Genomic DNA, 27,788 nt, shown 5'->3' with positions numbered 1-27,788 from the left:
TCGGCTTAGACCGTCGCTCCCAGCACTGTCGTGGAATGCGATGGCGGCTCTTGGTTCTTGCCCACGTTGCTCTGGCAGGTGTTTCCTAGGACACTTTTTCCCTTGTCCCTCAGCACACCCCTCTCCCCAGGCTTCCTCCTCCCTCATGGTCAGTTCTCCCAGTCCCTTCTGCTGCACTGGCTCTGCCAGTGACCTCGTCCGAACACAGACAGGGGTGAGGCCTCTGTGCTCCAGTTCCCGCATTGGTAGGGTGGGAACCCTGCTCAGAGCCATCGCTGAGATGAGGTGAGTTACAATGCACCTGCCTGGTGCCGCCGTGCTCGCGGGTTCGAGCTCTTCTCCCACCTCAGCCCTGGTTAGACCACGGCTCAGCACTCGGATCTCCACTGGGGTCACGCATTACCTTGGGGTGGCACCAGATTCATGGGTGAATTTATATCTTTTTTATTTCTTTAGAAAGATTTTTGGTATAGGAAGCATGCTCTCACTGGAGAGACAGAGAGAGACAGAGAGATGGAAAGCGAGAAATCACCCCGCAGAGCTATGGCCACACTGCATCCCTTCTCCTCCATTCTCCTCTCGGGATCTTGAGTATGCGTGCACACGCCTCTGGTGAGAGTTTTAAACACAGTTGACCATTTGGGAGTCCAGTGACAACCACTATACCGTCTGCTGGTCCGCATCAGTTTGCAAATATTTCTATTTCCAGACAGGACTTCTCTGAAATCTAGACTTGGGCTTTTCAATTGTAAACTTGATCATTCCGCTTAGATGTCTAACAGACAATATAAGTTTAAAATATTAAAATAAACGGACCTATGCTTTACCTGAAGCTCTTCTCCTTTGATTAGAAAGTTCCGTTTCCTTCTAAAGGCAGAACTCAATGTTCTAAAGCAGAACTCATTAGACCGGCCCTGTAACCCGGCAACAAAGGGAACCAGATCCTCCATGGCTGAGCACGGCTCAAACCCGGCCTCGCTGGTTTTCAAACCATGCTGGGCGTGTGTACGCCTGCCTCAGCCGTCAGCCGGGTGGAGAAGCAGGGGGCCCTGCCTCAGCCCTCAGCGGGGTGGAGAAGTGGGGGGCCTTGCCTCAGTCCTCAGCGGGGTGGAGAAGCGGGGGGCCCTGCCTCAACCCTCAGCGGGGTGGAGAAGCGAGGGGTCCTGCCTCACTGAGGGGTGCTTCCTCTGTCTCTCCCTCTCTCTCTCTCTCCCTTGAGCAGACATGCCCTCTAGCAATCAAAATAAGTAAGTAAAGAAATAAATAATAAATAAACAAAACAATTTACCACAAAAAGATACTTCCTGTGGGAATTCAGCTGGTGTGAACGTCAGCCTCAGAGCTAGTTTCCTGTGGGAACCAGCAGTTGGCGTAATGGCTATGTCGCTGGACTCCCACGTAGTCGACCGCGGTTCACGTCCCGGACCTGGTGGCTTAAATTCACGCCGGGCGCGTGTGCGTGCGTGCCCAAGATCCCGAGAGGAGAATGGAGAAGAAGGGATTGCGGCGTGACCATCCCCCCTGGGGGGTGAATTCTCGCTTTCTGTCTCTATGTCTGTCTCTGTCTGTCTGGCGAGAGCACGCGCCCTATAGCAAAAATCTCTCCAAAAAAAAAAAAGAGCTAGTTTCCTAGTTTCCTGCGTGACCTCTCTGTGTCCTGCCCTCTGGATCCACGCCAGCAGGTGTGTCCAGCATCCTGTTCACCCTGATTTACCTCCAGATCTTTCATCATCTTGCTGGTGTGTCAGCGCGCTGCCTCAGACTTTTTTTTTTTTTTTTTTGCTATGGGATGTGTGTGCATTTGCCAAAGAGAGAGAAAGTGAGAAATCAGCCCCTGGAGGGGATGACCACACACCATCTTTTCTTCAGCCTCCTTTTGAGATTTTGGGTACACACACACACACACACACACACACACACAGCATGACTTTCAAGCCACCTGGTCTGGGACTCAAACTGTGGACTTGGCCAGGTGGGACCCAGCTGCCTTAACCTCGCCACACTGCCTGCTGGCCGAGTCCCTGACACGTCTTATGCATGCTTCTGTTTTTTGATATTTACATCCTAGCACTTCTCTTCTCATTATTATTATTGTCCTGCTGTTACTCTCTATTTCCAAGTTAAACAAAAGCATTTGAAGACTTCTCATGCATGGCAATCGCTTCAGAGTAAAACTCTAAGGAGAGTGACACTAGGCCCTGGCTTCGCGGTAGCAGGAGGGCACTTCTCAGACGCCCGTGCACTGAGAGAAGGGGATTCAGTTCTAGCTAACAGGTACGTGCTGGCGGAACACTGAACATTTGGCAGTCTCAGGGCGAATCTTTCCATTACGCTGTTAGGTAGGGGGCGGATGAGAACCATCAAGGAGTCATTTTGCATTTCCTAGCGTGGAAGTCGGGAGAGGACATTTCCGAATGGCTTTCCATCCACACAGATGACAAGCGTGCCAACGCCCGTGCTCAGAAAAACAAAGGACTCTTTGGCTCTGCAGCACGCACCAGCTCAAAGAGGAGATCAGATGACAGCAGCTCCAGGGAGCCGGGGGTGTCAATGTAGACGATACTTCTAACTCAGTGGCTGGAGACCAAGAAGGCAGGAGGCCCCCAAGAACTCAAGACGAAAGGGAGGTTGGAAGGGGAAACTCAGAGCTGGGCCTGGGCTGAGACCTCCAAGCCAGAATTCATGAGAGCTATTACCCACACCCGTGGACACAGCCAAGAATTCTGTGAGAATGAGAACTAGGCCAGGTTAGCACGGGTGTCCTGAGCTGTACAAGTCTGCCCCATCACCCAGAGACGGACTTCTCTTCTGTGGACTCACTAACGACACAGGAAGAAGCACTGCAACCCCTCCCGAGGGTGCGCTGACAAAAAGGCAGTTTCACGGTTACGGGAGGGTCAGAGTGCAAATGCCTACCTTCACGGGAAGTGGGGGGCATTGGTGCATCGTGGGAGGTGCTTGCTGGTGACCCCAGATCATCCAGAAAGGGTACATGATTTTCAGAATTCTCTTCTGAGACAGCTTCACAGTGAAAAGGCTTAAAATGAAATCTGGAAAACTGGGCTGCTCAGAATGACTCACTAAACCCCAGGTCTCGAGCGAGCCGAGGTACAACTGCACTCCTCTCACTGAAAGCCTCATGTTTATGGACACAAAATCAAATCAAATCAAGTGGAGTGCTTTATTTTTTTTCTTTATTAAAATAAATTCTTCCTACATAGGAACTGTTCACTCAGATATTATTTCGAAGTGGGTTTTAGAGTACTAATAGCATATAATATTTCTAGAAATCTTCCACATACAAAAAATTAAGGCACCAATGTGACTTACCAGCATTTGAGACCCAGTGTTTGGGGTTACCTGACAATGGCTTCTCTGCCTTAGTTCATTGAAAACTCAAACTCTCTTGGAGCAAGTGCTGAGCAGCCTGTGTGACGAAATCCTTTAGAATTATTTCAATCTCAGGAGGGAGCAGGCCGGCTGGGAAGGCAGACTGAGACACACAGGTGAGACTGTTTTCTTTCCTGACTCCAGACTCTCCCTGCTCAAAGCCGGGTCCGTGGACCAATGGCAATGACATCACCCAGGAGCACGCTAGAAATACTGTCAGGCCAGCTGGCGGCTGGGGGGGCTCAGGCAGCTGGATCCCATGTGACCCACCGTACAGTTTTAGTTATGGACCTTGTGGCTTGAAAAACACACTGGGTGAGGGAACCAGCAGTTAGCGTAATGGCTATGTCGCTGGACTCCCACATAGTTGACCGCGGTTCGCGTCCCGGACCCGGTGGCTTAAAACTCACACAGGGCGCGTGTGCGTGCATGCCCAAGATCCTGAGAGGAGAATGGAGAAGGGATTGCAGCATGGCCATCCCCCCTGGGGGGTGATTTCTTGCTTTCTGTCTCTCTGTCTTTCTCTGTCTGTCTGGCAAGCGCACGCGCCCCTATAGCAAAAACCTCTCCAAAAAACAAAAAATAAAACAAAACAAAAAAACACACTGGGTGAGCGTGCAGGCCCCACATCCCGAGAAACAGGGATGTGATTGCATCTCGGCGGGCTCCCATGGAAAGGGGCGTTTCACCTCTCCCCCCTCTCTGTCTCTAATAGACATATAGTCCTCTCACAAATACAAGAAAGAAGAAAGAGAAAAGAGAAGGAAAAAGAAAGAAAGAAATACTGACCTTCAGACCCCAGATCAAGCTCGCTGACCCAGAATCTGTATTTTTAAAAGAATTATTTATTTAATATTATTATTATTATTATTTAATTTGCTCACTAGAGAGACAGAGAGAGGAGAGAGAGAGAGAGAAGGAAAGTGAAAAAGCAGGCCACCTGGCCTGGGACTCTAACCGGGGTTAACCACGTGAGGGTCCAGCGTGTTAACCCCTGTACCACCTGCTGGCCTGTAGCACCTGCATTATAATAAGAGCCTTGAATGCACGGGAACATTGGATGAGCGGCACAGGAGCATCTCAGACACCATGGGTTTCTTCTCTGCCAGCTCCTGATGTAAGGGCGGGGAATCCTCTGACTTTTCAGGGATTTTTTTTTTCCCCTGTCTGAGTTGTAGGCCTGCAGAATCTCAGAGCTGGGAATACACTTGATTTTGAATCCATGCTGTCATTCAGTGGGAGCTCTTTAAGAAATCTACCTTTTCATTTTTCATTTTTTCCCCTTAATTTGCTAGAGGGCGGCGTACTCTCTGGAGAAGGATGACAGAGAGAAAGAGTGAGAGAGACGGAGAATCCCTCCTAGCGGGGCACGGTCATCCTGCAGCCCCTTCTCCCCATCCCTCCTTTCCTCTCTCCTCTCAGGGTTTTGGGCACGCATGCACAAGTGGCTGGGTGTTTCTCAAGCCACAGGGTCCAGGACTCGAACCAACGATTGGCCCTGTGGGATCAGCTCCCTTAAGCACCAGGCCACGGGCTGGCCCAGAATCTACCCTTCACACAATCGAATGAGTACAGTCAGTACCCCAGAGCAGAGTGCAGGGGCGAAGATGAACACAGAAGGTACCCTCCCATTCTGTTTGACGGTTGGAAGGGATGGCCTGCACTTGATGTCAGTGTGATGAACTATTCCCGTGGTATACCCCTCCCAGCACCCGTGCCAATCGGCTCTTTCTCCTCACCTGCTGGAGAACCTCACCACGAGGGCTCAGGCCCTGCTCCTCTGCCTGCTCGCTCTCTCCCTCCCATGGCAGCATTCAAACTGGGACTCCAAGTTCACTTCCATATTTGCATATGAAATGAGGGTACTTCAGAAAGTTTGTGGGGCCCTGGGGTTCAAGTATACCTTTATTTTGGTGCAAAACACCTTCGAAATTCATGCGCAATGTTTTCCTAACGTACTTTTTTTCATAAAGTTTTTGAAGCTCTTCCTGCGTACGTGCGTGTGCGTCCATGTGTCTATGTAAGAGGTATCTGCGTGGACTTAGCTTCTCCCTTCATTCGTGGCACGGTGCGTGTGTGCGTGAGAGAGAGAGCAAGCGCCCTCCGCCAGGTCTGGTCCTGCCTCCAGCCCTCCCTCCCTCAGACCTGAGACACTCTAGTGCCCAGTGACAACTTGACTCCTCAGTACATGGGCCAGACTGTCTGGCTGAAGCACTTATTTCCAGCGTAAGGCAGGTCCCATGGTCTACTTATTTCAAGGCACCTACTTCATTTTTATTTTTATTTTTTTTAGAGATTTTGGCTATAGGGTGCTTGCCAGAGAGACAGAGAGAGAGAGAGAGAGACAGAAAGTGAGAAACCACCCCACAGGGGGATGACCACACCACAATCCCTTCTCCTCCATTCTCCTCTTGGGATTGTGGGCACACGGGACCAGCATGAGTTTGAAGCTGCCAGGTCCGGGACTCAAGCTGCAGAGTCCAGGGACATAACCATTACGCCATCTTCTGGTCCCTCGAGGTACCTACTTCTAAAGGAAAAACAAAAAATGCAGCCTTCTGCCAGAGAGCATAAGCAGAAGAACAGCTTAAATGTTTTCCTCTGATCATTTCGGTGATGTTTTCTTTGAAAATCTTGCTATTTCCTGTTCTCTGCTGTACTTTTTCTCTCATTTCTATGTTTTCATTTCTGTTTCCTGGTTAGAGAACTGGGCCTAGTAGAAGAGGAGGCTAAAGAAAAAGAGAGGAACGGGACCAGCAGTTAGCATAATGGCTGTCTCTGGACTCCCATGTAGTCGACTGCTGTTCAAGTCCCGGACCCGGTGGCGTAAAACTCACACCGGGCGCGTGTACGTGCGTGCCCAAGATCCTGAGAGGAGAATGGAGGAGAAGGGATTGCAGCGTGACCATCCCCCCTGGGGGGTGATTTCTCACTTTCTGTCTCTCTGTCTCTCTCTGTCTGTCTGGCAAGCACATGTGCCCTATAGCGAAAACCTCTCAAAAAAAAAAAAAAAAAGGAAAAAGAGAGGAGCCACACAAGCACACAAATAATAAACACACACACGAACACTCAGGGGCAGCATGGCGGCCTAAGCACGGCGTGGAGGGGGCGCACATGGCACTCCACCAGGGGCTTCCAAACGCTTCTGCTGGGACCCAGTTTCCACACGGTCGGAAGGAAGTGGTCTGGGTCAGGGTCCCAGTATCGGTATGTTTTAAAACTCTCTTCTAAAATTTGTAAATGTAAAGATGATAACAGAGCAATTTAAATGTGGAGACTGACACCTCAACGAAAAGTAAATCACTCACCATCGTGTCACAGTCCCTGTCAGACGGGGTCATGGAGCAGCCCCCGTCAAGCCCCTCATGAGAGCACCGCACGCCCAAGGCACAGGCGTCTGAGCATCGCCCGGCGGGGGGAGAGCGGGCTCGAAGCCACAGCGTCCTGGCGGTGGTCACAGGCCCAGCACTGCTCTGGAATGACGGGAGAGTCCTGCTAGCCACCTAGAAGGGAGCTACTTTCCGACTCCTGTGATTATTGCATTTATAGATGTGATCTGGTAGGATCGTGGTGTTTGGTTTTATTTTTTAGGTTTTTGCTATAGGGCACATGCATTTGCTGGAGAAGAAAGAGACGGATACACTCAGAGACAGGGGAAGTGAGAAATCACCCCCAGGGAGGCGGCCTCGCTGCAACCCCTTCTCCTCCATTCTCTCTCAGGATTTCAAGCACGCATACACATGTGCCTGGCATGGTTTTCGAACTCCCAGGTCCAAAACTTGAATTGCGGTGGGCCTCGTGGTAGTCCAGCACCTTAACCACTACACACCTGCTGGCCATAAGAGTTGGTTATTTTGAAATACATGAGTATTTAGTTTAGCTGGCAAGCATGTCAGAAAATAACAGCCCACTTAAGAACTGCATTGGGGAGCCAGCAGGTGGCATGGTGGTTAAGGTGCTGGGCTCCCACATGGCTGACAGCGGTTCAAGTCCCGGACCTGGTGGTTTGCATTCTCACTTTCTCTCTCTCTCTGTATTAAGGTAAAAACCCAATTATAATGATGAATAAAATTAAATAAAATAATTATTAAAAAAGAAGAAATCTGAGTTGGGACAGATTCAGCAGAGAGTAGAAGGGCCAGTGAAGACCTGCTTTGTTCTCAGGTATCGGCTTCATGTCCAGATAGATCAAGCCTAAAGCCACCCGGCTCACATACAGTGGAGCTAGAGGAAAGGATTTTTATGAGGACAAAATAGAGAAGTCTTTTTTGGGGGGGAGAGGTTTTTGCTATAGGGCGCATGCACTCTCCAGACAGAGAGAGACATAGAGACAGAAAGTGAGAAATCACCCCCCAGGGGGGATGGCAACGCCACAATCCCTTCTCCTCCATTCTCCTCTCGGGATCTTCGGCACGCACGCACACGCGCCCGGCGTTAGTTTTAAGCCACCAGGTCCGGGACGCGAACCGCAGTCGACTACATGGGAGTCCAGCGACATAGCCATTATGCTAACTGCTGGTTCCCGAGAAGTCATTTTTTTAAGAGGCAATAATATAAATGTTAAATCTGAGACTTGCAAGTCAGAGCACCATAGGTTTTTTTTTTTTTTTTTTTTAAGAGGTTTTTGCTATAGGGCACGTGTGCTCGCCAGAAAGACAGAGAGAGACAGAGAGACAGAAAGTGAGAAATCACACCCCCTTGGGGGGAGCTCTCGGGATCTTGGGCACACATGCACATGTTGCCTGGCATTGAGTTTAAGCCACCGGGTCCGGGACTCGAACTACGGTCAACTACATGGGAGTCCAGTGACATAGCCATTATGCCAACTGCTGGTCCCCAGATCGGTAGAGTTTACATCCCATTCAAGACACTGCGATTCTGTGACTTGAAGCGAGTTACTACCTTGGTGCTTTGATTCCCTCCCGTGGTAACAGTGAGTGGGAAGTCTGTGCGACGTGCTTGGGCCAAGTGTAAGACACAAATATTAGCTCTTATCACCCTCGAACCTGAGTTGCAAGTGAACCCAAGCCTTCGTTCCACGAGGGTGTCCAGGTCTGGATCCATTACAAAATGTGTCTTTAAGTGTTCCGCCCATCCCTGAAACCATTGGATAAAACAAGCTTTATTTCCCACTTCCTGTTTGGAAGCCAGCAGCAAAATGGCCATCCATCAGAACACCAGTAAGGAGAGAAACTTCCAGAAATTGAGATCTGTACACCAGAGACATCCTCAGCGAGCTCCACAGCCTCCCACGCCCACGGAAAACACACTGTCTACAGGGTAAGCCAGGCTGATTGCAAACCTAATTTCATAAAATGAGCTCCACTCCTCCGCTGGCTTTTCTTTTCTAACTTGAAAAGATCAGAGACTTTTCAGAAAGAGCGCTTTTTCAGTTTCAAAGCAGCAGGCTAGAAAAAGGAAGAAATGAATTCAGAAAATATTCCCTTCCTCCCTGCACACCCCTCCGCTCAGCCAAAAGCTATGGGCACTAAAATTAATTAACATTTCTATGAACATCAATGTGAAATATTCATTTTCATTAAGTAGTCTACTGAATGTGGCAAAATCACATTTATCTAAGGAGGTATCCAATGTTGCTAATTTCCCTGACAATGGGGACACAAAGGAGTCATGAATCATTCATGAAGTGCAATTTACTTCTGTTATTTTTGGTGCTTAGCATCCGTGAATAGAAAGTGTGCAGAATGTTGTAGATGCTATTTTTACATCACTGCAGATCAGAATGAATGATCCGGCAGGCAGTACGGGAGAATGGTGCAAAGGCCTCTGCTTTTAATTGTCCTGTTTTTCATGTTTTTTTTTTTTTTTTTTGTGTGAGTGCTTAGCATCCGTGAATAGAAAGTGTGCAGAATGTTGTAGATGCTATTTTTACATCACTGCAGATCAGAATGAATGATCCGGCAGGCAGTACGGGAGAATGGTGCAAAGGCCTCTGCTTTTAATTGTCCTGTTTTTCATGTTTTTTTTTTTTTTTTTTTGTGTGAGTATTTATATGTTCATGTGTTCATGGCATGTCTTTCTTTCTGTATTCTAATTCCTTTTGTAAATCAGGATCACTTTAGAATCAGTATTTTAGTGAGGCACATAAAGTAATTTATTGGTGATAAGTCGAAGTTGAATACACTCTCAGAGCCCTAGCTGCTGAATCTGAAAGAAACCTTGAAGTTTGTAAAATTAGACTGGCCTCTCAATGAGGATGTGGTCTACATTATGACTGGTGGGTGGCCATTTACAGCTGAGATGTCTTGGGGTATGGGGAATTCTCTGTTAAGCAGAGATTTAGTCCATGAATGGACACAGTTGTTCATCTGGAAAAGTCCCTTCTACCTTGTAAATCTTCCTTCTTACAACTTCTGCCCTTGGTCTTCGTGGTGCTGCTGTGTCTACCATGTCCCCAGCCTCAGTGGTCGGGCCACATGCTCTCAGTGTTTGAGACATGCCAGGTGGATCGAATCAAACTGAACGGATCCAAATCTAGCACTCCGAGTGTTACGATTAACCTGAGGGGTCACCCTGACTGGGCATGGGCTGCCCAGAGATTTGGTGAAGCGTTGGTCTGGGTGTTTCTGTGAGGGCGCTTTGCCATGACATCAACCTTGGAATTGGCAGACAGAGGAGAACATGCTGCCCTCCCTCGTGTTGGTGAGTTCACCTGGTCAGTGTCCTGAAGAGGAAAGAACACCGACCTTCCCTTGGCTGTAAGGAAAATCCTCCCACCTGATTACCTTCAGACTGGGACATCAGCCTTTCCCGCCTTTGGACTCGAAACATTTGCATTTCCTGTTTGTTGGCCTTGGGACTGGAATGACAGCATTGGCCTCGGTTCTGGTGCTCAGACCTTGGACTGGGAGCCTCAGTTCTCTAGCTTGCAACCCACCATGCAGGTCCTAGGAGCTGCTGGCCTCTGTAATTGTACGAGCCGATTCTCTTAATACCCTTAATTCTGCTGGCTCTGTTTTCCTGAAGAACCCTGAGTCATACCCCAGGCAACATCCAACATGAGGCATATCTGGTATACAATAGCCTTTAAAACATTCAGGACGAGTGCTTATGCCTCTATGAAGTTGTGGGTTTTTTTAAAATTTTTTTCTTTTTTTGGAAAGGTGTTTTTTTTTTGTTTTTTGTTTTTTTTTTTGTTTTTCTTATTGGGCACATGTGCGTGCCAGAAAGACAAAGACAGACAGAGAGATAGAAAGCAAGAAATCACCCCCCAGAAGGAATGGCCATGCCACAATCCCTTCTCCTCCATTCTCCTCTCAGGATCTTGGGCACGCACGCACACGCACCTGGAGTGAGTTTAAGCCACAGGGTCCGGCACACGAACCACAGTCGACTACATGGAAGTCCAGCGACATAGCCATTACGCTAACTGCTGGTCCCCAGTTGTGTGTGTGTGTTTTTTTTTTAAATAATTATTTAATTTAATTAATTTATTCTTTGTTTTTTTTTTTTTTTTTTTTTTTTTTTTTTTTAAATTTGACCGAGGAGCGGGGAGAGAGAGATAGTCACCAGGTCCAGGACTTGAACCATGGTCAGCCATGTGAGAGTGTCCAGCACCTTAACCACCATGCCACCTGCTGGTCCCAATGCCTCTATAAAGTTTTCTCCCCAGATATTTTGGCCTCCTTCTTATCTTGCAATAGTTTTCTATGTAAAAATGCATCACGACTTTTCTGACGACCCAATCATGATCTCCTTTGGAAAGTTTGTTTTCTTTCTTCGTATGTGTTTGTGTGTGAGAGTCGCCTCCGAGGGGCTCCTCATACTGAGACCCTCCCTGAGCCCGGAGCCTGGGGCTGTGCCTGGCGTGCTCAGCCAAACCTGTACCTGGAACCCAGGGCCTCCACGTCTTTTCCAGTCTAAAGCAGCAGCGCCCCCTGAAATGTTACGTCTGGACTCCACACTCACTCTGATTTTATATCTGTGTGTTAATGTAGCACATGACGTAAATAAAGCTTAGCTTACATTCTGCAAACCTCACATTTCTCAGGAAATATTCCATAGTTAAGTCAGGCCCTTGCGTTAGCACATTTTTTTTCTTTTTTGCTATCATGTGCTATTTTTTGTGGCAAAGAAAATAATTTTATTGTAGCAATAATCAGATATGACGATTATTCGGCATTCTGTATTCATGTTGCTACTATTCTGATCTTTAAACTGCCACAGTGACAATATTCTGCAGCAAATCAGGCAGACTGAGCGGACGGTTCATTAACCCGAAGACATTACGACAGTGCCTAGGTTACAAGTTGCCAGCTTCTCCTCGACAGGACACAGAGACTCTCAGAGTACTTCAGTAACTAAGGGCTTTGTCTTGGGACTGGGGTGCAAAAACTATTTTAAAAACAAGAAACCAATATAAAGATATCTGTATATCGCTACATGCTACCTTTGTTTGATATCTTAATTCTAGTTCATTTAGGAGGAATATTATCTTATGTTGAAGCAAAGCAAGATCATAGTTTCATTACATGTACCAGCTCATCAAAATTCCTAAAGTAATTAAAATATGAGGTTTTCCCTTAACTGGTTCTCGGTTGACCCATTTATAATCTTAAATTTGCGGGTAGTCTTCAAGTTTGCATATCAAATTGCACAAATGAAAGTCTATTTTATCGAAAGTAAAAATTCTCTGCTTTAAATGTTATCCAGAAAATTTAAAGCTGGAAAATTTAAGAGACTTGAAGACCTGACACCCGGAAACCGAGCATACAATTACTTCGCGGATACTGACTGTCCGGTCTGGGCTGGGCTCCGCGGTGGGTGTGGTGGACAGTGCGATGACCCCTTCCCCTGTGGGAAGTTTATAACCCCGAGGGGAAGGAAGGGTAAACATGGAAAAGAGCAGACACTACTGCGTGCTCTGGGGTGTTTTGGTCTATCAACTCGGCAGCGTGTAAACAACAGAAGTTTACTTCTGACCACTGTTCTGTAGGCTGGGAAGGGTGCGATCCAGTTGCTGGTAGATTCCGGTATCTGAAGAAGGTCTCCCTTCTTGTTCACAGAGGGCAACTTTTATTTATTTATTTATTTTCACTATAGGGCACGTGCACTCGCCAGACAGACAGAGAGAGACATAGAGACAGAAAGCGAGAAATCACCCCCCAGGGAGGATGGCCACGCTGCAATCCCTTCTCCTCCATTCTCCTCTTGGGATCTTGGGCATGCACGCACACGCACCTGGCATGAGTTTAAGCCACTGGGTCCAGGGCTCGAACCACGGTCGACTACGTGGGAGTCCAGCGACAAAGCCATTACGCTAACTGCTGGTCCCCTCACAGAGGGCAGCTTTGAGTGGAGTCCTCATGTGGCGGAAGGGGCTAGCTAGCTCGTCAGGCCTTGTTTACCTCACGACCCTTTATAAGGACAGTAATCCCCCTGTTAGGGTTCTGCCCTAATGCTTAATCACCTCCCGAATGTCCCACGTCCTAATCCCATCACATCATGATCAGGTTTCAGCCTATGAACTTAGAGAGGCCATAAACATTTGGGTCATAGCAGTGGGAAGCGGAAAGATCATTTTGAAAGAGAATAACTGCAGGAAACAGAAGCAGGCCGAGGTGCAGGAGTTGAGTGTAGTCAGCAAGAGGGAGGTGGCTACAGACGAGGTTAGAAATACCAGGGACGCCACCTCAGCTCACGGAAGAGTTTGAAGACCAAATTAAACAGTGTGGACTTTTCCTCCTGCAGGAGATGATTCAGGGATGCCCCACGCGTTGATTTCTCCTCACCCCCTTTGTCCCTGTCTTCTGAGATTTAGCTCCAGCTCACAGCTGGGACTCGGAGCATCTTATGATCATGACTTTTACCTCATGGGATCTGCCCATGGCCAGGGTGTTCTAGAAATAGCGACGTCAGGGCAAAGTGCAGGGGGCTGTGGGGAGAGTGCAGCTCTTCCACGATGTGTTGGGCTTCTTTGCAGGCCGTGAGAAAACACTGATAGACAGGCAGGGCTGAGGCTTGCAGGGGTGGCAGTTAGGTATGTGTGGAGTGAGGAGGGAGAAAGACGGAGTCCTGAACGCGGAGCAGGGCGGCCTGTGAGAACAGGGGCTCCCTCTCTGCCCTGTGGGGGCTCGCGCCGCGTCGTGGCAACCAACAAGGAAGCTTAGAAGAAGATGGTGAGAGCTTCTACAATTCGGGCATAGAGAAAGATGACACCACCTGCTCAAAGTGGGAGGGTGAGGACCAGCAGATGGGGTAGCGGTTACATTGCTGGACTCCCACACGGCTGGCTGCAGTTCGAGTCCCAGACCCGGTGGCTTGAAACTCACACTGCGTGTGTGCCCAAGGGAAAAAGAATGGAGGAGATGGGATTGTAGTGTGGCCATCCCCCAGGGGGTGATTTCTCGCTTTCCCTCTCACCATCTCAGCCTCCCCCTTCTCCCCAAGCACACACAGCCTAAGGAAAAACTTCTTTAAAGAAAAAAAAAAAAAGTGGGCTGGTGAGATCAGGGTCCAGATTTTCCTGGCTTTGCATTACGGGGTATAGGAAAAACGACCTGATTGCTCCCTGATAGCTACCCCAAGACCTTGCCATACTCCATGAAGTTTGTGGCCACCAACCCTTCACACGATAGCATTACACATTTCCAACTCCAAATACTCTTTATACCAAATTTCTTGATTGATTTTTCTATATGCCATTAACTCATTTTATAGCTCCCAGGGCTAGAAGCTATTACCGCCCAAGTTCAAGTAAATTTTCAATTTAACAAGTCTTTATGGCCTTTCCAATGTAACTTGATTAGACGACATTAAAGATAAACCAAACATCTTTAATTTGTCTCAAAGGGCCAAACCACGAAAACCATTTCCCCGGCCTTGAGGCTGTAATGAGAGCATACAAACTAGTCCATTTTGTACCATAGGCAAAGTTTCCACTCCGTTGGCCACACAAGTGAGATGGGGCCAATCTTGCATCAGCGAGATGTCTACTTTATCATTCTTATTCCCCCCAGTGACGCTAGAGCCTCTCGTCTGTAATCACTAAAAAGCTCAGTTACGGTCTTGAGACACTGTCAGTTCACGGAGAGCTATTTCAGAAAGCGGCAGATTTTTTTTTTTTTTTTAAAGAAAGAGATAAAAAATGGATGAGTAGCTGATACAGTACGTATAATACTTAGTAACACATCCATCGTGTGCTTAGGGAGAAACCAAGTCCATTTGAGCTCCGCGTTATTGACATGTGCGATGTTCTTCGCCACTCGAAATGCTTACTTTTAAGGTTCAAGAGCTCTGTACGGTTGCTTCCTCTATTGTTAGGAAGGGGCGCGTTTTAATGTTAACACTGAGCAGCTTTGTCACCTACAGCCTTTTTGGTGGCGGGAGTAATAACCAACGAAATGAAGGGCTGCGTGGTGTCCTGGATCCACAGGCGGCCTTCTCCCGGAAGCTGCCGTTTTTGACCCTTTATCTAAAAGCAACGTCCTGGTTCTGCTCCTGGGACCTGTCCTGACCTTCATCAGGGACAGTCTTAGGAAACAGCCCAGTCTCGGTTGGTTCAGCGTTGCCGACCTCGCTGCGTGGGGGTCCAGTTGTGCTACGCTGGTAGTTACCGATGCCTGGCTTTGACTCTCCCATTGATCCATTGATTGCAGGGTTCTGTGATGGGAGGCAGAACACTTGTTTAGAATCCCTACTCGGCTGTATTCCTGTCTGTTAGCCCTGGGTAGAGGAGGATGATGATGATTTTTGGAGAGGTTTTTGCTATAGGGCGCATGCACTCACCAGATAGACAGAGAGAGACAGAGAGAAAGCGAGAAATCACCCCCCAGGGGGGATGGCCACGGCGTAATCCCTTCTCCTCCATTCTCCTCTCAGGATCTTGGGCACGCACGCACATGCACCTGGTGTGAGTCTAGCCCTGGGTAGATTACTAATATTTTACTTCTCCGAGCCTCAGATACACCATCTCTGAAATGTTACAACTATGATGTTGCAAAGGTGCTATATCATGTCTAGCTTTAGTCTGGCAAACACTGGGGTGTCGGAAGAGTCATGGTGGATTTTTTTTTTTATACAAAAATGCATCATGAGTTTTCCAACAATCCAATAGAAAGCAGTCCCATGTTTTTTTGTTATTTTCCCCTTTCTGCCAAGTTTCAGGCTTCATGTATTCCTTATTACACACGTTCTCATAGGCAGGTAAGGACGGCGTTAGCTGAGTGTCTTCAGGGATTGGCGCTCTGTGACCTGCTGCTGGACCATGTTGATGACCGTACCATCTGCCCGCACCCCTTACATGTTAGCTGACCTTAGGGTCCCCGCAACTGTGCTCGCCCATCTGTTCAGACAGCTGTTCACATCTGACCGAATTGCCTTAACGACCGCCATACGCCTGGGCCACCAACCATTGTATGTCGCCATATTTTATAATGATTTTTGATGACCCTGGCTAGCTGGGCTTCCCCCATTCCTGACCCACAAAAATGTAATGTTTCATCTCTGCTTCATTCCTAGTTTTGGTCACTATAAAATATGAGAAATGGGCCAAAATGTAACCAAGTTTCTAACATGAATAAAGAAACTTGCTAACTTAAAAATGTCAGCCTATTATCGTAGGAAAGCTAAATCGCATTATAAACTAAAATATGCGTCTTAGGAGAAAATACCGATAATTTTGGCACTAATAATTTATAGCACAGACTTAAGCACTTGTCAAAATTCATTACTCCTTTGGGTGAATGAATAAACATTAAGATCTTGGAATTTGAAAAGGCTATCATACCTTAACACTGTGTGGCAGAAGCCAAGGTAAATATCACAAGGTCAGTGGAAGAGACATTAAAAGTAAAAGGCAGCCCGTATGTACGAGCAACCATGAGTTAGCCTTTCCTTGCTCGATCAGTTCCAACAACAATGGCTTGTTTGGTGAACTAAGTGTCTGTGTTGTTTGTAAAATGTCATTAGCTATTAGTTTATAAATTGTTGAACTAAAATAAATGCTTGGGTTTATATTAATTCCAGTGGTTGGAATTCGGTCAACTTTGGCATTTAAACCCAAAATCACTGTCGGTACTTTAATACATTAAAGCCTTTCATTACCAATTTCTTTCTGCGAGTTTTAAAATTAGCATAGTAACAAAGACTAGTTCATAAATTTCCTTGTTTCCAGTTTCTATTGGAATTAGATCAATATTGTGTCTACATAGCTATAGCTATGTCTATAGAAACATCTTTAGTTCTATGTCTTTATGTGATAGAACTAGAAAATGGATTGCTTAATAATCAGACACTGGAGAAACATTTTCATCATTTAACAATACTATAGAGTCACCTGGAATTTTCTAATAGTCCTTTACCTTCTTAATGTTTACATGTAGAGTTTTTTTAACAATAATCTAAATAAACATCTGTTGACACCTCTCATTACATTAAGCGATACAGTAATGGTCTGGATCCGCTGCTGCACCTCTCCACACCTCTGAAAACCAAGACGTGGCCTTGCTCTGATATTCACAGTGAATGGGCTCAAGGGTTCGCAGGTTGATAGCCGAGCAATGATGATACAAAGAAAATCAATACATTCAATCTTAGCGACTAAAATATCTGAATTGGCAAGAAAGACATCAATGAATAACAGCTGAAGAAGACAAACCCAAATCAGTCACTAGACCTAAAAACAGTAAGCCTTTGACCCAAAGCACAGGCCTCTTTAGTACCATTTGTCATCTTGTTCTGTTCACGAAGAAAGGCACACTGTATAAGACCCTACCACAGTGTATTCAACTACAGACAACGATTTACAAACCCTTAGGCCAACAGGATAGAATCAGCAATGTGACTAAGTAATATGGGAAAACCTCCACTCTGAGAAGGAAAAAGCATGAGTTTATAAATTGTTGAACTAAAATAAATGAACTTTTCCTAACTGTTTAAAAAGGTAACTTCATTGAAATGATCCCTGAGCCTCTAATAATATGCAAAAATATCACTAGACTGTGAACCTTTCGCCAAGTCGGAAGATAAAAATGCCCTAGCACCAATTTACTCAGTGAAAGGTTGAATTTAATCGGGTTAAGCAGACATCCCTCTTTTTCTTTCCCCTGCCCAAGAAACTCACAACTTTCGATCTCCAGGGTGCAGTTTTGCTCATCCAGGGGGTATCTTCGAAGATCCATCATGCACGCAGCCGTGGTTGTGATCCTGCCATAGGAGACAGAAAAAGATGGCATCACTAGAGTGGTGACCTTCCATTTCTAGGCTCGCCAGCCCCGGTCATGTTTACCAACTGGCAAAACAAGGCATCCCTAGGCCAGCAGGTGGGGTGCTGTTTAAAGCAGCTGGACTCCCACATGGCCCACCATGGTTCAGAAAGTATGCTGGGCGCGTGTGTGTGGGTGGCCAAAATCCCAGGAGGAGAAAGGAGGAGATGGAATTACAGCATGCCAGCCCATCTGGAGGATGATTTCTTATTTTTCCTTTCCTTGTCTCTCCCTGCCTCTCTGGTGAGCACAAGTGCCCTAAGACAAAATCCTTTAAAAAAGAAAGAAAGAAAGAAAGAAAGAAAGAAAGAAAGAAAGAAAGAAAGAAAGAAAGAAAGAAAGAAAGAAAGAAAGAAAGAAAGGAAGAAAGCATCCAAATGTGAAAGCATGAGAGACTATCGTAAATAGTAAATCCAACAAACTGGATAACTTAAGTAGATAAGGGAAAATGGATACATTTCGCAAAATGGCATCAATAAGTAGCCTGAACTGATCAAAAACAAATAAGGAGACTGAATTAGTAGTCAAAAACTTTGCAACTGAAGTTCAGTACCAGATGGTTTCATGGGTGAATTCAACAAACATGGAAGAAAAGGGAACACTCTCAAGCTAAATTTACAAAGACGGCCTCACATTGATTTCAAAGCAAGACAAAAACAATATGAGCAAACCACAAGCGATATCTTGGATAAATGTAGATGCCAACATTCTCAGTAAAATACTCGTAAACTGAACCCAACTGCAGACTAAAATGGTCATATACCAAGTGGTGTTTACAACATATGTAAATCAGGCTACATAATATACCATATCAATAAAATGAGACAACATGCTTTTCTTAATTGAGGCAGAAAAACAGAAAGCTTTTCTCCTAAAATCTGGAACAGGGCAAGTGTGTCCACTGTTTCCACTGATTTTCAACATAGTACTAGAAGTCCCAGCCAGAGCAATCAGGCAAGGAAAAAATAAATAAAAGGCATCCAATTCAGAAGGAAAGAAGCAAAATCATCTCTGTTTGCAGATGGCATAATTATACACATAGAATACCCAAAGACTACACACACACACACACACACACACACACACACACATGACAGAACATCAAAAAATTTTAGCACGAACAAATGAATTCAATAAAGTTTGAGAATACAAAATACTGGATATGAAAATCGGTGGTGTTTCTATGTACCAGCCATGAAGTGTCTGAAGGGAAATTAAGAAGAGAATTCCATTTTCATTAGTAACAAAGAATAACGCATGCTGGTGAGGCTGTGGAGAGACGGGAAACCTCGTGCTCTGATGCCGTGGAGATGCAGCTTCGTACCACCACCATGGAAAATAGGACAGCTGATTCTCAAAAACTGAAAGTAGAACTGCCTGTGGTCCAGTAATCCCACCACTTTTTCTATCCAAAGGACAGAAAGTCTGTATGTTCAAGGAGAGATCTGCACATCCGTGTTTATTGCAGCACTGTTCCCAATTGCTAAGATATGTGATCAAACTAGTTGCCCCCAAACTGGTGAATGGATGAAGAAAATGTGGTTTATATACAGAAAGGAAGACTCTACAGTCATAAGATGAAATCCTGTCATATGAGGCGAATGGATGAAGCTGGAAGAAATAATGCTAAGTGGAGTAAGTCAGGCTATGAAAGACAAATACGGTATGTCCTCACTTAACAAGTATCATGTCCTCACTCACCAGTAGAAGCTAAAAAACTCAATTGCATAGAAGCAGAGAATGTAATGGTGAATACCGGAAGCTAGAAAGTGGAGGGGAGTTGAAAAAGATGGGAAAAGCCTGGATAACAGATTTAAGAATGTATAGAAACAAGTGGAATGAGTTAGAGAATACTATAACACAGTAAAGAACATTAGTGACAATTTAATATTGATCTCCAGATAACCAGTAGACTGAATTTTCAATATGCACAATTCAAAGTAATGCTAAATGGTGGATATATTTATTTTCTTGATATGATTATTATACTTTACATATCTACTTTGAAAATCACACTCTAAACCATGAAGACATACTATTCTTCTATGTAAATTAGAAATTACAATGAGGATTATTACTTTTAAAAACTTACAAAATAATGTATTTAGGAATTAATTTTTTCAATGGGAAAAAAGACCTCTACTCTGAAAATTATAAAACATTGATGAAGGAAATTTAAAAAGACAAAAAAAAAAAAGGAACGTCATCTTATGTTCAAGAGTTGGAAGAATTAATACTGCTAAAATGTCCACACTACCCAAAGTAATCTATAGATGCAATCTCTATCAAAATACCAATGGCTTTTTGTTTTTAACTGAAATAGAAGAAACATTCCTAAAATTCCGATGGAATCACCAAAAACAGAAACAAAAAACTTGAGAGTCAAATCAATCTTTTGTAGGAACATGAAAGCTGTTCCAATTTACATTTCCTCAACAATTTACAAATGTTCTCTTTTTTGCACACCCTTGCTAACACTTGTTTTCTTTTGTCTTTTTGATAATACTTGACAGATGTAAAGTAATATCTACTTTTGGGTTTGATTTGGGCCTCAGTGATGATTAGGGATGTAGAGCACATTTTCATATGTGTGTTGGTCATCGGAATTTCTTTCTTTGAGAAGTGTTTATTTAGACCTTCTTTCCACTTTTTAGTTACTTGTATTTTTCTTCTTGAGTTGTATCTGTTCTTTATATATTGTGTATATTAGTCCCTTATCAGAGCTATGATTTGCCAACATTTGCTCTCATCCCATAGGTTGACTTTTCGGTTTGTTGATTGTTTCCTTTGTTATGTAGAGACTTTTCAGTTTGATGTGATCTAGTCTCTTTTTTATTTTGTCATCTGGGCTTTTGCTACTTTTATCCAAGAGATTTTCATAAAGACCAATGTCAAGAAGGTTTTTTTCTAGTACTTTTACAGTTTCCATTCCTATGTTTAAGTCTTTAAGGCAATTTCAGTTGAATTCTGTAGCATGTGATATAGGAGTCCTATTTCTTTTTTGCATGTGAATACCTACTTTTTCACAAACCATTTGTTGAAGGGAATATCCTCTCCCCAGTGTGCATTCTTGGCATCTTTATTGAAGATCAGTTGACAACAGGGTATGAGTTTATTTCTGGGTTTTCTATTCTGTCCTACTGGTCTATAGGTTTTTTTTTATTCCATCGGCATACTGTTTTGGTTATCACAGACCTGTGACATTATTCGATGTCAGGTACTGTGATGCCTTCAGCTTTGATCTCAAGACCTATTGATTAGGATGTTACCTCTGAGTTTTTCATATATAGTCTGTATTGTGTTGAAGTAAGTTATTTTTACACTTACTTTGTTGAGAGAATTTTTAGTCATGAAACAATGTTAAATTTGTCAAATATATTTTTCCACATCTATTGAAAAGATTGTGTGGCTTTTATCCTTCATTCTGTTACTGTTGTATCGCGTATTGATTAATTTGCATATGTTGAACCATCTTTGCCTTCCAGAAATACATCCTACTTGGTCATCACATATGATCCTTTTAGTGTGCTATTGAATTTAGTTTTCTACTACGGTATTGAGGATTATAATACATTCATAATGTTATTAATTATTCACAATAGCCATATGTCAGTGATATCACAATAAAGCTGTTATGTGTGTGTGTGTGTGTGTGTGTGTGTGTGTGCGTACTTTAGAAATTTGAAGTTGGGGTCATTGGTATGGTGGCTAAGGCAGTTGAATCCCACATGGCCAACCATGTGGCGTGAGTCCTGGACCCGGTAGCTTGGAAAAAATGCTGAGTGCATGTGCATGTGTGCCCAAACTCCTGAAAGGAGAATGAAACAGGGATTGTGGCATGGTCGTACCACCTGGGGGGTGCCGTCTCACTTTCCTTCTCTGTCTCTGTGTCCAGTGAGTGCACATGCCCATAGCAAAAACTGAAACAAGAATTGTGAAGTAAGACAGATTAGGTTTGAGTGTTTGCTGCTTACTAGTGATGTGAGCTGGGGTTAGTTAACTTATCTCTGAGAGGCTCAGTGCCCTCATTCATCAAAGCAGCTACCACATTAGATTGCTGTAAAGATCAGAAGCAATGTGTGCAGTACTCTTAGCCCAGTGCCCTGTACTTAGTAAGTCCTCCTCCAATGACGGACATGATTGCAGCTGTACTGTCTCACGGCCTCCCATACTTGTTAGCACTGGAGCCACGTTTCTGCCAGTATCTAAGGAATTTAGGAGTAGGAGAATCTATATAATTCACCAAAGCCTACCTTCCCCTTGTTGTAACCTAATACACTACCAACACCAACAAAACCAGCTTTCTATGACTTACGGTGCCCCAGATTTCCTGCTGTTGGAGAAATCTGTTAGATTCATCTCTAATACCTCGACTTATGAAACATATAAGCCAAGAAGCGACAGCGTGCCAGGGTGGCAGTTCCCACCACAGTTCCCAGCTCCAGGTGACTTGCGTGTTTGTGCAAACTCAAAGATTCTCAATACCCTACTTGGACTTCCATTGTCTTCTCCCTGCGATGGTATTTTGGGCTGTAGAGTGTTACATAACTTACATTCATATGCTTCATCCACTCGTATCATCTTTTGATATATTATCCCTTTGGAATTAACAAAGTATTTTAAGAAAACAAATATTGCTCCTCTACAAAAGGTAATCATAACTTGAAGAACTGAGAAGATTCAAATGAAATAGCAAGTTTCCTTTCTACCTAAATTTGCAGCATTTGGAATTTTTCACAAATACAGTAGAAAGACAGCTGTGTCTTCTTAGGCGAAAACTTTTTAAACAATACACTGTTCTGTACCTTACTTATTTTCTTTAACAATGCATCTGAATTTAGTTCTATATAAGTAAATAATAAGTTATCTTTAAGTAATGTTTACTCTAATGTACAATGTGTTCAGTCGTATGCAAAGAACATAATTTATTTTCCTAACCCAAATTCTCCTTTGGTGGACATTTATGTTATTTTCTCTGTCTCTTTCTGTTGTTGTTAAATTTGTCAGAGAGTGCATGCACTTGCCAGAGACAGAAGGAGATGAAAAAAGGACTTCCTAATAAAGTGTGCTTATGTCACATTCATTTCTCCTCTGTTTCCCCATCCTGTCAGGAGTTTGCGTGCAGACACGCACACACACACACACACACACACACACGCGCACACACACACACAGCATGTTCTTCAAGCTGCTGGGACCAGGATTTGAACCATGGAGCTGACTGTGTGGAATCTAGCTCCTTTAACTACTAGATCATGAAGCCAGTTCATGTTAATGCTGTTTTCTATTTTTATTTTTTCTAATGCTCTAGATTTACTCTAGTACATGTATATGTGTATACACAGAGTTGTCCTGGAGCACAGTATACTGAATATGTGCAGATAAAGAGATAATCGGGTCACTGGAAAAATCATGATGTATTTTTCTTTTTTTGGAGAGGTTTTGCTATAGGGCATGTGCACTTGCCAGAAAGAGACAGAGAGACAGAAAGCGAGAAATCACCCCCCCAGGGGGGATGGCCACACCGCAATCCCTTCTCCATTCTCCTCTCGGGATCTTGGGCATGCACGCACACATGCCCGGTGTGAGTCTAAGCCACTGTTGAGGACTCGAACCGCAATTGACTACATGGGAGTCCAGTGACATGGCCATTACGCTAACTGCTGGTCCCCATGATGTATTTTTCTATGCAAGAATGCACCATGACTTTCCTGATGTCTCTCTCTCTATATATATATATATGTGTGTGTGTGTGTGTGTGTGTGTGTGTGCACACACAGATATACTCTCTGTATATGTAAAGTTATTTTGAATGTACATCCAGCAGGAAACATATAAGCCAAGAAGCGACAGCGTGCCAGGGTGGCAGTTCCCACCACAGTTCCCAGCTCCAGGTGACTTGCGTGTTTGTGCAAACTCAAAGATTCTCAATACCCTACTTGGACTTCCATTGTCTTCTCCCTGCGATGGTATTTTGGGCTGTAGAGTGTTACATAACTTACATTCATATGCTTCATCCACTCGTATCATCTTTTGATATATTATCCCTTTGGAATTAACAAAGTATTTTAAGAAAACAAATATTGCTCCTCTACAAAAGGTAATCATAACTTGAAGAACTGAGAAGATTCAAATGAAATAGCAAGTTTCCTTTCTACCTAAATTTGCAGCATTTGGAATTTTTCACAAATACAGTAGAAAGACAGCTGTGTCTTCTTAGGCGAAAACTTTTTAAACAATACACTGTTCTGTACCTTACTTATTTTCTTTAACAATGCATCTGAATTTAGTTCTATATAAGTAAATAATAAGTTATCTTTAAGTAATGTTTACTCTAATGTACAATGTGTTCAGTCGTATGCAAAGAACATAATTTATTTTCCTAACCCAAATTCTCCTTTGGTGGACATTTATGTTATTTTCTCTGTCTCTTTCTGTTGTTGTTAAATTTGTCAGAGAGTGCATGCACTTGCCAGAGACAGAAGGAGATGAAAAAAGGACTTCCTAATAAAGTGTGCTTATGTCACATTCATTTCTCCTCTGTTTCCCCATCCTGTCAGGAGTTTGCGTGCAGACACGCACACACACACACACACACACACACACGCGCACACACACACACAGCATGTTCTTCAAGCTGCTGGGACCAGGATTTGAACCATGGAGCTGACTGTGTGGAATCTAGCTCCTTTAACTACTAGATCATGAAGCCAGTTCATGTTAATGCTGTTTTCTATTTTTATTTTTTCTAATGCTCTAGATTTACTCTAGTACATGTATATGTGTATACACAGAGTTGTCCTGGAGCACAGTATACTGAATATGTGCAGATAAAGAGATAATCGGGTCACTGGAAAAATCATGATGTATTTTTCTTTTTTTGGAGAGGTTTTGCTATAGGGCATGTGTGCTCGCCAGAAAGACAGAGAGACAGAAAGTGAGATATCACCCCCCCCCCAGAGAGGATGGTCACATTGCAATCCCTTCTCCTCCATTCTCCTCTTGGGATCTTGGGCACACACGCACACATGCCCGGTGTGAGTCTAAGCCACTGTTGAGGACTCGAACCGCAATTGACTACATGGGAGTCCAGTGACATGGCCATTACGCTAACTGCTGGTCCCCATGATGTATTTTTCTATGCAAGAATGCACCATGACTTTCCTGATGTCTCTCTCTCTATATATATATATATGTGTGTGTGTGTGTGTGTGTGTGTGTGTGCACACACAGATATACTCTCTGTATATGTAAAGTTATTTTGAATGTACATCAGAACATTATTTTAGGCTGCCAAGGTCAGTTATTAATTTGGTCGTTTTTATTAACCTAACAGAAATACAATGACTCTCTTAAAAGCAGGATCAGGAAAAACCCTATCCTTTCCATTTCTCTTTGACTTTCCGTATGAAGCATGGACATTCACAGATGCTCACAGATACGAATATTTGGACCCTCTCTTTGAAGCCTTTTCTGAGAGGACATTGGTCAACTTAATCAGATTTATTTTAGCATTAGAGAAGAGCAAAAGAAGCTTTGAAGTTTAGTTAAAATGTTTTTTGATGTGTTTAAAAATAATGTAGAGACTATTTGTGCTCCAGAATGTAGCATATAAAAGGATTTAACTAGGTTTCTTCCTGCTTTCTGCTCCTACGATCATATGGGTTGATTAATTTTTCCACTTAACAAAATACCATGAATATCTTTGGTTGTCTGAAAATACAGTTCTGCACCATTATCTTTTATAGTCTGCACAGTGTTTTAAACACCCCGACCAAAATAACAAGATAAATATTTTAAAATGCGTTAAAAATGTATCTATTTGACTCTGTGTTTAACAGCTGCTCTGAATAAACAAAATTGTGAAAATGAGACTATTCTCTGGAAATTGCTGAAGTCTGGCCAGCCCAGATCCCATGACTTAGCCAATACTTCTCAGTCAGGTTGTATATTACTATACTGGGGACGTCTGGCAAGCTCTGTTTAGGTTGTCAGGCTGGGTAGGGCTGGAGGGTTGACACTGTCGTCTGCTGAGGAGAGGCCAGAGATGCTGCAAACCGACATCCATGCACAAGACAGTCCCTGAGAACAAAGAACCCACCAGTACCGCCAAGCTTACGAAACCTGCTACAATAGTTGCGTTTTTTTTCTCTGTGGAAATCTTTAATAACATGAAATCTTACAGAGAACTTCAAGATATAAAGTACAAATGGGATGACTGAAAACTGTATTTTGTAAAATCACCTTCTAAGTTCAAATGTTGATATTTACTTTAATAAATAGAGAAATATGAAAGAAGAGATTATGATGGAAATTACGGTCTTCAAGCTCACTGAGCACCCGTTTATATTTGTGTCGTATCTTACTTACATGACATCGAGAAAACGCCAATAAATAGGAAAGGACTTGCTTCTATATTCTTATAGCCCCGAATTGAAAAAAAAAAGACAACAGAAAATCAACTCGTGTCAAGAAACCACCTTCCTTTGGTGTCCCGCGCCGCAGAAATGAACCTGGAGCACAAGTTAATAGTGTAGGGGCCTCGGAGGCATGGAAAACGTGGGCCGAACGAATCACAGTGTGCGTGCTGCTTAGTATAGTTGAAACTATTTATAGTATTTTAAATCAGAATAAAATATGGCTAACTATTTAAGAGCCCCCTGCTTAGCATATGTCACTTAATTTACCTCACTTTCAGACAAACGTCATCTGGTTAGTGACCACTTCGTATCCAACACGTGTAAGCCCTGAACTCTCATGCTGAACCACGGACTCACGAGTTGAGTCTCAAAGCCATTTGCAAAGCCGACAAACCACTGTCTGTAAAATGAATAGTTAATATCTAGATACTCATTATTACTCATCTGACCGTCCCAAGGAACAGATAACCCCAACTGAAGGGACCCATAACTGGGTTTGCTGTGGCTATCCATTACGATCAGTCTGTTGAGCAACCAAGGGTAATGAGAATGTAAGATACCCTTGCTAACCCGTCCATCGCACCAAGGCTTCGCCAGGCCCTGGGGTTTCCCACCATGGTCTCCCCTGCTTCTCTTGCTCCTAGAATGCGTTATGACGTCAGAGTTGAGTAACTACCACAGCTGAGCGGGGGAAAGAACCAGCCACCCCCGGGACTTGAGCGAAGGCAGTCGCCTGGCTTTCTCTGGTAAGCACAGACATCGGTGAAGCGAGCTCCATCTTGGGATCCAGCACCCCAAGTTTCAAACCCCAAGAGAGTTTCACTGCCCGACTTGTGTTAGGCTCCAGCTCTCACAAAATGACTTAACAAGAGCAGGAGGAAAGCCACACGGTCATAAATGCAGTCACCAGAGAGAGGCTCACCGGGGCCTCGGAGGAGGGGACGGGTCACAGAGGCTGGTACAGGGACACTGGCGCAAGTGAGTACTTGGAAATCGAGTCTGAGCCTGGACGACAGAGTGCTGGACTCTGCTGGTGAAAGGTCTGTCCTTTCCGGATTGCTAACGCTCGAGGTTAAGTGACCCAAGTGTGTGGGTTCTCTGTGAAAGGAGGTGCTCAGCAGGACTTCCCAGGGTCATTGACAAACGGAGAGAGGGTCCCAGGAAGAGTACTGCCCTGTGCTTCTGTTCCGTGGGTGAGAGCAGCAGCGAGCGTCTCTAAGAACGACAGTGTCTCGTGTGGCCCTTTGTCTCCTGTGTCACATGGCAGCTCGGTGGTGCTTCGCGTCACCTCCACGATTGATTGCCACGCTCACACGGAAATGCATGTGTTCTATGCCTGACAGGCTGATACACAGCTTCCCTGGGAACAACCTGCCAAAGATCGCAAAGCTGGACGGGTTGAGACTTCGGAACTGAGTTGCTTTTTGAGTTGGGCTTCGCAGTCGTCATTCATCAGGTGCTCATTCTGAGCGTGTGGGAGGGCTAGCGGTGGGGCCTGTGAATTAGGGTGGGTAGAGCCAGCGGAAGGCCAAAGCATGACTGACCTCCTGAAGACAGATTGCCCAGAGCTGGATTCACGACAGCCTAGCATTCATCTGTTTTCATTCAAAGACATTTAGAATGGCTTACGACACAATCCAGCTTATGGACACTGGGAGTTTAGGTCAGAACATGATCATGGGATGTTAGAAACCATGGTCCCATGATAGCTTTTTTTCTTTCTTTTTTTTTTTTTTTTGTTTTTAAAGTGTTT

The 27,788-nt window shown here is 44.4% G+C and overlaps 1 protein-coding gene across 1 annotated transcript in view; it reads right to left on the bottom strand.

Moving 5' to 3' along the window:
• GABRB1 (gamma-aminobutyric acid type A receptor subunit beta1) overlaps positions 1 to 27,788 on the bottom strand; it is a 353,552-nt gene that overhangs the window by 114,437 nt on the left and 211,327 nt on the right. The window contains exon 3 of the mRNA XM_027775586.1: positions 17,474 to 17,556. Within this exon, the coding sequence (XP_027631387.1) occupies positions 17,474 to 17,556 (83 nt within the window). The remainder of the gene's footprint in view (positions 1 to 17,473; positions 17,557 to 27,788) is intronic.

Source organism: Tupaia chinensis, unplaced genomic scaffold (assembly GCF_000334495.1).
Source record: "Tupaia chinensis unplaced genomic scaffold, TupChi_1.0 Scaffold000054_1, whole genome shotgun sequence".
In the NCBI taxonomy this organism is placed as follows: Eukaryota; Metazoa; Chordata; class Mammalia; order Scandentia; family Tupaiidae; genus Tupaia; species Tupaia belangeri.
Note: the sequence above shows the minus strand (reverse complement) of the source record. Positions and strands in the feature narration are given on the sequence as shown.